Source organism: Rhopalosiphum padi, chromosome 3 (assembly GCF_020882245.1).
Source record: "Rhopalosiphum padi isolate XX-2018 chromosome 3, ASM2088224v1, whole genome shotgun sequence".
NCBI classification, from domain to species: domain Eukaryota; kingdom Metazoa; phylum Arthropoda; class Insecta; order Hemiptera; family Aphididae; genus Rhopalosiphum; species Rhopalosiphum padi.
Window position 1 is genome coordinate 13,848,585 of NC_083599.1, and position 10,652 is coordinate 13,859,236.

General features: G+C 31.6%; 1 protein-coding gene across 2 annotated transcripts; it reads right to left on the reverse strand.

Moving 5' to 3' along the window:
- Positions 1 to 5,560: 5,560 nt before the first annotated feature.
- On the reverse strand, positions 5,561 to 8,502 carry LOC132927630 (tubulin alpha-4 chain-like). Of its 2 annotated transcripts, XM_060992208.1 has the most exons (2): positions 8,489 to 8,502; positions 5,561 to 7,100 (listed from the first exon to the last, which is right to left on the reverse strand). In XM_060992208.1, the coding sequence occupies exons 1-2, from the start codon at positions 8,500 to 8,502 to the stop codon at positions 5,639 to 5,641; spliced, it is 1,476 nt and encodes a 491-aa protein (XP_060848191.1). In that variant the 3' UTR covers positions 5,561 to 5,638. The 2 variants fall into 2 exon arrangements, with proteins under 2 accessions (XP_060848191.1, XP_060848192.1); XM_060992209.1 differs by lacking the exon at positions 8,489 to 8,502 and having other exon boundaries at positions 5,561 to 7,108.
- Positions 8,503 to 10,652: the final 2,150 nt, after the last annotated feature.

Here is a 10,652-nt window from a genome sequence, read left to right on the forward strand (position 1 = left end):
ATACATACCTAATAATAATATAATGCATACATATTATTATATTTATATTATATTATAATGTGATGTATAGCGCCACCGTTACTAACCGCGATCACGCGAATATTTACAGAGTGATTCACAGACTATGTCTTTAATAATGCTGTAAATCCAAACTAAAAATCTGATTTCTGATTATATACTTTTTACCATATTTTTAACTCTTGAGATTTTTTTATTCCTTTTAAGGATTGTCTTTTGGCGATACAGGCTTCTGTTTTTCAAATGAAAACTACCTACCCTTTTTTACTTAAATTATTCAACGGATGATTAATAAGATAATTGTTATGCAAGTACCTACAGGCTATTTAGTATTTACTATAGGTTTTTTATAAACACTTATTAGAAAAATATACAATCTGTAACAATAGTAACAATAAGCATATGAGTGTATAAGAAAAAAAAGAATACAACACTCGAACGCGATAGTATAAGTACATCTAAATTTAAATTTGAATAAGTAGCTTCCGATGTACTAAGCTTTAGCATTATAGCTATATAGTAATTATTCTCGGTATAAAATGTTTAGAAACTATACTCCTATGAATTTTGATTTAGAAACATTGACATTAAAAAAAAAATCTACTGAATACTTTAAATAATTTAAAATACAAAAAGGTGGTACTCATTTAAAAAACAGAAGTTTGTATCATCATAGGACACTCTTTAAAGAATTAAATAATGGTACATGAAGTCTCAAGTATTCAAAAATATGGTCTTAAAGTATATTTTAGAATTCCAAAAAACAAATTTTGAATAACTGAATTATCGATGATTTGAAGAAAAAATTGGGGATGAGCGCATTTTTAGTAAATCACTGTGTATTATACTATTCTTTAATATTATTATTAAAGATAGGATATGCATAAAAATCATACATCACATACATACACACCCGCACTAGCTCTTTAATAATAATATTTTTATAGTACCCAGGTACTATACGTCTTTATTCAACGCACTTACCTACTCTTTTTTCCTCGTGCGAAATACACACATAGTTTAAACAGACACATGCAACACAATAGAATAATACTCATAAATGACACAATGTACGATACATATCGATAGTGAATGATATATCCCGCGAGATTACCTAGCTTACCTATTGTGGCCTTTAAACGTCTCAAATAATATTAATTGTAATCAAATAATAATATAATAATTGTAATACAAATTATTTATCAATGTGGTTATTATCGATTCCGCGCATGCACTGTTTTTATATGTTTTCATTTCAAGCGCACGCCGTGTTATACATTGTTGTAATATACCATTATATGTGTGATGCTGTGTGTCGTGTGGCTTGTCGTACGCTATTATACACCGAACTCGTTATTGTCAACTAATAACTATTATATTGCCAAGCTGATCAGCTCGACTATATCGTTAACATTTCTATTTTGGTATAATTATCTCGTCACTCGATACTTATTGAGACTTTGGGAGGGATATTATATAGCGTAGACGAGTTGGTAATTACAAATTATGAAGTACTTCTTCTTCATATAATTTTCATCGTACTTTATACTTGAAAATTGAAAGTTTTAATAAAATTATGAACAATGTTATGTTAGTGTCTGAATAATTGTATTTAAAAAAAGAATAATTCTGCATGAAACTATATTGTATATACTACCTATATATTATGTTAATTATTAAAATTAATAGAAGAGGTGGAAATCATATTTAAAAAACAACCAGCTATAGGTCACTCACCTCGATGCAGGATAGTTGTGTACTAGTAAGTTAGTAGGTATACCTAATATTTCGTTAAATTCGAACGCTATAATTTATTAATGTTGCATTTTTATGTTTTGAAAACGATTTTTATTTCTAATCTATATAATATTATTATTAGTGAGATTTGAGAAAAAAAATAACGTTTACACTATTTCCACGTTTGTATATATGTAACTATACTAGGTACTTGGATTTTGTCAAATACTATATATGTACAAAACATTATTTTTTAATTTTTTGAAATCGTTTAAATATAAATAATATAAGAGTATGTACATATACACAGGAGATTTCATTACTTGTTTGAGGTTTTAAACTATTGAAAAATAAAAAATACCCCCTATAGACTATAGACTATAGAGGGTATATAATATACGATTTATAGAAACCCGTAGAATAGAACAACTTTATAATACGAGTACATTGTATAAGGGCGATTATCTGCACGGCTATATTTTTGTGCTCACATCCCAACAAAATAAGTCATTCCAGAAAAAAATTTAAAAAAAAAAATCACAATCGGACTACTAAGAAACAGATCAGAAATCAATGTATGGTTGCCGTTTCGGAGATTACTTCAAAACAACGTATACACTAAGATGACATTGTTATAAGTGAGAGAGTACTCGTATACAGAATTCCAACTGTCTATAAATTCAATAAATACAAAAAAAGACTTATTTTGCGGATGAATTTATGTTATTTATGTACCTTCTATGTATAAAAAAAAACCGTTCGTAAAAGGCCCGTTATTCTCTCCTTCAGATTATTATTATTATTATTATTAATACACCGTTTGTTCATTATAGTCCCGCAGAGTTCCGAAGATTTGTCCCGACAACTCCGACAAAAAATTATCGGCGTATGTGATTACGATTTAGACAATGTCCTACAATACCAGCGGTAGGTAAAAGTACCGACTATATGCCGACCGGATACGCTCTATACGTGCGCGAAGATAATGGCTAAGTGTTGGAGTAGAAACGGAATGCGATTCTTAACAACCAGCAACAACGTCTACACAATAGGACATTGACAATATACGTTTAAATAGATATACACGAAGGATCTCGATGAGTGTGTTATTTTTTTGTATTATTTTACTGTAGGTATTTGTACGTTCGGTCAAAGGCGATATGCCGACTAAATTGTACTTATTTCTTACCGACCAGGATTTTCCCCGAAACGTTGTACGACCACATTGACTGGTATTATATCGGATTATATATATTATATATACCTATACTGTTATATAAATGGTTTTGTACTTTTGTCGATAGATTTTCCTCGCCACCGGCAGTTCCCTAGTATAATCCTGGATCTTTTTATTTATTTTTTTATTGGACGCAACAGTAGTAACAATATTGTTATTAGAACGTGCTGTTTTCAATTACTAACAACATTTACATTTTATTTTGTTTTGTTACATTTTGATTCTATGTATGTCCTTTATCTACAATTATTATAATAATATATTCAAGCCGGTTAAACAGTAGAAAATAAAATTATACAATTATTATGATTAATATATAAAAAAAACTGTTGTTCGTTTTCCCAATTACTTAATGCATACTGCTGAAAACGCTGTCACAATAAAATATTTACAAAATATGTGTAGTCGAATATTTTACAGTAAATGTGCATAAATTTAATTTTAGTTACGTGATTATTAAGACGAACTCGAAATCTCTCGAATGCAAAATGCTGGAATATATATATGGATTATAAGGGATTTAAGCAATTGATAAATGGATGAAATAAATTTATGTAGTCGTTGTAAAAATACATTTTTATTATAAAAATAAAAATAGTGATACTGAATTCCACGATTAAAAAAATGTTTATGTTAATAGACGATAGTTATAAATTTATAATTATTTAAACATACATTCAAATTTTATTAAATAGTTACCTATAAGTTATAGTGTTTGACTGTATATAGTACAACACTACAAACTAATTTATAAATATCGAAAATAATTACGCCTTGGTTACTCCTAAGTCCAAGTTAATAATACCTATAATTAATTGCTAATTGGTACATTAAAGTTAAACGTACTTCATAAATAATTAATACATATTTTATCGATGTCACTTTTTATTCAAATTAATGAAAACAATATAACGTGAACTGAGAGTCTGAGAATATAATCATTAAATGGTTACTAAGTTTATATTATAAATATAAATTATTAGACCTACAAAGTATGTAACTACAACTATATGATAATGTTAGGTACTCTGTTGCCTTTATCGTTAAAAGTGTAAGTACGTTATAACTTCATTGGTAACATAGAAAAGGGTATATATATAGTTTTATATTTATTAAAGTTTCCCTGGCAGTTAGTCATCTAAACTTATTGTGAATAGAAATTACATATTTTTAACGTTTGGAAAATAGATGACAATTTAATAGTATCATAAGTCAGTAAGGATAATAATTTTACAGTGTTTAAAATGTACTATGTTTTAACTTTAATATTAGAACCAATATATTTAGGTTTTAATATTTAAAATTATTAAGATAATACAATTATAGTATAGAAGGTCGTATGTGCAACCACACTTGAGTTGGCTTACATTATAAGGTGGGTCACTTAGTTTGTAGTATTTCGCACTGCTAACAGAATTTATGTGATTGAAAAAGTTGATCGCTAATTTTTTTATGTACGTAGGTTTTTTCCTTTATGAAGCGCGCAGCATTATTTACAAACCATGTAGCATTAAATATTGTCCTCTGAACTTTGGATTGAAATACTTGTATTTCAAAAGGGTAAATAAAACTATTATATAAATAATTACTTTTCAAGTTTATTTATTATGCGAAATGATTTTTTAAATAATATTCTATGTATTCAGTTAATAAATAATTTGAATTGAATAGGATATTTAAAAATTAAAATGAATTACATATTATTATTATATCGATTGTGTAAGGTATAAGGGTTCAAGCCACAAAACACTAAAAAAGTTATTTTTAACAACTTTACTATATTAGACTATATAATATGACCACATAATTATTATATGAACGATTTTATTCTATTTAGCATTTAAGCAATCAATATAAGAAATAATTTAAAAAATATAGACGCCATGTAACCGCATTATTCATACGTATAAAATTGACTATAAATAGTATTATCAAGTTATACGTTTTGACTTTTAAATTTTAAGAAAAATTATTATTCGCATTTGATTTCTATATGTAAAATAAATGTATTTAACGTATACATTGTACAATATATTCCCACAGCTTTTCAACGGCACAATTATATAGTAATAATAGTATAGTATATATTATATATATAATATATATTATTATATTATATTATATTATATTATATTATTATATTATTATTATTATTATTATTTATTTTTTATATAGTATTTTATTATTATATGTATTTATACGGTTTATAAATAGTTTAATAATACATGAAAATTTTTTTCTAACGATGGTTTTTCAACATATTATGTGCTATAATAATGTATTATAAAAAGTTTCTAATTTTTATGCATTTGTACTTATCGTTTAAAAACAATAATTTTGACAATGTAATATACCTAAGCGTTTTATGATACTATAGTAGTAATATATATAATAAGAAGAGATCATTTTTTTTTTTTTATTAAGAAAAATCAATTTTCGTGGGCAACTTCTAATACAACCTTAATTGCAAATTAATAAATTATTTTAAATTGATCACTTTTCCCTATTTTCGTGCATAAATAGGTAGCATAATAATAAAGCATCATGTATACGAAATGGTATAAAAGTTTAAAAATCTCGTTTTATTCGCGTATCACGGTTAAAATATATGTGTAAAAATGAATCACGTGGTTGGAAATCGGCCGTTTAGATTTCCGTGATCATGGGGGGTTCGAAGTCGCCTTGCAAGAAATTCGTGCGGCCGGATCGTTCGGCCAGTCCCCGGAACTCAGTGGCCGTCTTATCGGCCGGCGTGGCGTCGGGCTTGACATTTGCGTTGGGCACCAGTTCCCTGTAATCGTGCCGCAGGACCTCGATGTTCTCCCGGGCCTGGCTGAAGTCGTCCTTCTCCATGCCCTCGCTCTCGTACCAGTGGATGAACGCCCGTTTGCGGAACATCAGGTCGAACTTCTGGCACAGGCGCGTCCACGCGCTCGCTATGGCCGTCGTGTTGGACATCATGCACACGGCCCGGCCGCCGCCCACCAGCTCGTCGTCGGGCGACACGGCGGGCACGGGCGGCCGGCAGTTGATGCCCACCTTGAACCCGGTCGGACACCACTCGACGAACTCCAGGCGTTTGGTGTCGCGGATGTTCCGTATGGCGTGGTTTATGTCCTTTGCCACCACGTCGCCGCGGTACAGCATGCAGCACGCGATGTACTTGCCGGCGGCGCACTCGGAGTCGCTCAGCTTGAACAGCTGGTTGCCGGGCTCGAAGCACGCGGCCGTCAGGTCCAGGATCGGCGGCCGCTGGTGCGCGGACCGCTGGGCGGACGCGAACGGCGCGTACGCCAGCAGCGGGAAATGGACGCGCGGGAACGGCACCAGGTTGGTCTGGAACTCGTTGATGTCCACATTGAGCGTGCCCGGGAACCGCAGCGACGCGGTGATGGACGACACCACCTGGCTGATGATCCGGTTCAGGTTGTGGTACATGGGCCGTTCCACGTCCAGCTTGCCGGCGCTGATGTCGTAGATCGCCTCGTTGTCCACCATGAACGCGCAGTCGGTCGTGTCCAGCGTCTTGTGCGACACGAGCAGCGCGTTGTACGGCTCCACCACGGCCGTGGACACCTTGGGCGCGGGGTACACGAGCACTTCCAGGTTGCTCTTCTTCGCGTAGTCCTGGCGCAGGCTCTCCGACACCAGGCTGGTCATGCCCGACCCCGTGCCGCCGCCCATCGAGTGGAACACGATGAACCCCTGCACGCCCTCGCTGGACTCGGCGAACAGCCGGATGCCCTCCAGCACCTGGTCCAGGTACTCCCGGCCCTCCGTGTGGTAGCCGCGCGCGAAGTTGTTGGCCGCGTCCTCCTTGCCGGATATCAGCTGGTCCGGGTGGTACAGCCCGCGGTCCGGCCCCGACCGGATCTGATCGACCACCGTCGGCTCCAGGTCGACCATGACCGTCCGCGGTATGTACTTGCCGGCCACCGTTTCCTTGTAGAACGTCGAGTGTTCCGCCGGGCACGCTTCGTTGGCCACCGGCGTGGTCAGACACCCGTCCCGGCCGATGCCGTGCTCCATCCCGTACAGGTTCCACACCGCGTTGCCCATCTGCACGCCGGCCTGTCCAATGTGCACGGTGATCACTTGACGTTTTTGGCTTTCCATGTCTTCGTTGTCGTCGTTATTATTTGTATTATTATTGCACGGGTGCCGTTCGGGTGTATCTGTAGGCGTCCGTTGTCCGCTGTATGATTGTCGATAATATTATAGAGGTCGATGTGTCGTGTCTTGTGGGCGCGGTTCGCGTGTCGTTCGTGTGTTCTCGAATTTGGGGTGTCGACTAATAAAATATATTCGTATAGAATTTACAGGTGCGACGGTTATTCGGTTAAAATTTTGATTTAAAATTTTGATCGCTCGAGATTTGTTATAGCGAGCGCGTTTCTTTTCAGACTAATACGATTTCGATCGGCGGTCAATATTGACGTATACCTAGAGACGCGGTTGTTTTCAGCCAGCTATATAATAATACATAATATTATATCATACCTATAGGATCCGGAATTCAATGCCATGTGCATTATTTTTTATGTGCTCAGGAACTTATTGTCAAATTATTAAACATAATGATTCGTTTCGTGTACTATACGTAATAGATAGGAACTTAAAGAAAGGTGAAAGTTCTATCCTGCGTTTTTCGATTTTTTAAATTTTTAGTTCGTTTTATTAATTTTTAACACATATTTTATTAAAACATTGTACAAGCTTTTAGTTTATAATAACAAATAAATTTAAAATAATATTTAAAGAAATACTGTTTTCAAAATATATTTTGCTTTAATAGTTTTTAAGTATTTTTCAACAAGAACAGATTTTGATATCTATCATTAAATTTAATAACATATAGGCAATGACTTCAAATCGCAATAATTATATAGGACTAAACTATCATTATAGACTATAGTTGAAACGTACCGGGCCGATTATCAAAAGGCTGACATTATTCAACCAAATTCTATGTAACATAATAGGTATAGGAGATATAGGATTGATTCTATTTACATTAGACCGATAAATATAGAAAATATTAGTTTATTAATTACATTTAAAATTTTCAGATTAATTTTATGTTCTCTAATATCTTTACAATTGTTTGTAGAATTTTACTTTTTAGAGTTATGATAAATATTAAAAATATAAAAATTAATTTCGAACAATTGTCTATCATTAAAACTTTTTAGAGATTTTGTGAAACGGGTTAAAGTTGAATAATATTTGTCTGGTATTTTTTTTTTTTTTTATGCAGTTTTTAGTGATGGAAATGGAACCGATTTTAACAGTAACTTTCAATTAGTAATTTCATTCACGTATACGAATCCTTATACAAAATTCACTTTAAAAATTAAATAACATACTATCATTGTTTTTATATTTGTCAATAATTTGTTTTATTTTTAATTTTAGCAATATAACATATTATATTTAAAAATAATTTATAAGTTATCACATGAGTTCAAATGTGGTTATGAATTTATGATTCATAACATGATTTCTTTCATATTGAAATATTTTATTGCTAACATTTTTCATTTTTGGATGTTGAAACTTGAAAGTTGAAAACTACAACATTTATTTTTTTTTTCAATCATTACAATTATTGTAATAGAAACAAGATAAAAACAAGAATAATATTTGTTTTAATAGTTAAAATTTATGATACATATTGGAGAATATTTACAATTATTTATGTATATTGCAGGTGCATGTATATATAGACCCATTTTCTTTGCATATTTTCATCATATTTACTACATTTTTAGTGCATATAATTCCGGTACCATAATTAAAGAGTTTAAGACGAATATTCATTTTATACCTGAATAATGAATTCTTTGTTGTTTGTAATGGGATTGTCAAACTGTACTCATTGCTAAAATGTTCAAATTATACACTCAGATTACAACAAGAAGTGTAAAAATCACTCGATCCGAATAATTTCATAATATCTAAAATCATATCATTAAGTATGTTATTATTTTGATTTTATAACTTTGTATAATAATTAAATTGTAGCTATTTATTAATTTTATAATATATATATATATATATTAAATTATTAAAATATATTTGTGTCAGCCTAACAGTTGTGTCGGTTAATAAATTGTCAACTTTATGAATTTGGAATAAAAGTTTTGTTTTTTTTTTCAATTTGGCTCATTGTTCATCAATGAATCATCATCCATTAGAGCATAATATGCAAAAGTTCTATTGATGCATTTACGTAATTAAGAACGTAAAATTTTGTTCTAAACAAAACTTATAAAGAGTTAAGAGCAAGTTGTAGTTAAATAATCTATTTGTTAATATTTAAATTGTAATAATTAAGTAATTATAATAATTTGTAATTTTTTATAATCAGGTCTAAATTTCTAAATCCTTTGTAAAATCTTATAAATTAGTATAACAATTTAAAATGAATATATTCTAAACAAAATTTAAACCATATATATCATGTATACCTGATTGAAAAAAAAAAATGTTTTTACCATATTATAACCTCAACGCAATGACAAGTTCATAAGGAAATGCGCGTAAGTTTAAATTTTAAGTGGGTTTGGCTTTTTCCAATTATATATTCTTTTCAAAATCGTTCTCATCATACGATATATTAATATGTCACTTCCATGTGTGCTTTAAAAGGGTTGATATCCAAATCAGTGAACGGTGGTGGCTAAGCGGTTAATCTCTCCGAACTATACGATTGTATTTGTGTCAGTTAACATCACTACCCACGCAAATTGACAATCAAAATGTATAATAAAATATTTTAATTGTCATTTTCTCTTTTTTTTAACAAGAAAAACATCATAGAAGCATGCCTTCTTTTACCAATCATTAATTATTATAAATGTTAGTGGGTATGTTATAATATTATATAGTACTAATAATTAATAAGTATATAAGAACTGGGTAATTTTAAATTTTAGTATTTATAATCAATACTATTTTCTATTATCCACAGTAAAATTAAAATGCATCTCATTCTGCAATAGGTAATTCGTATCAATTCCAATGAGTAGGAAGTTCAAACTCACGTAAAAACGCACCGAAAAGTGGTCAAAAACATAAATATAAATAGGTATCTCATTTTTAAAATATCTTCCTGTCGTGTAAACATTGTATATGATAAGTAAAATGTATTTTCGTTTAAAAAAAAATAATACAATGTTGAATATACCCTATAATATTCGTGGTATAGTTGCTGCGAGAAATTCTATATAGCGTATTGAAAGTTCAATACCTAGCTTTAACGTCACCATTGATGATGGTCAATATTTAACGATTTCTAACAGCCGTCACTTTTATAAGTGTAACTGTTAACGTCCCAAAGTGAAATCGTCCATTTATCCACTTAAATGCCGACAAAAGTGCTCCGTGTTCTTGAATATACCAGAATAATCGACTTTAGGTTCTATATCAATAATACTTCTTTTGTACTGTTTTTACACAGCTAGTTAGATAACATGCTCAAGTCATCTTAAAATAGATACAATCTTAATCTTAACACCCTAAACTTGCTGCTTTGATAAACAAAACTTACCACATTCTATTATGATGATATCGCCTTACAATTTTAAAATGTTGGTACTTGTGCTATATAAATTATGTTCTATTTACAGATTTAAGATTTTTAGATATCACATTTTAA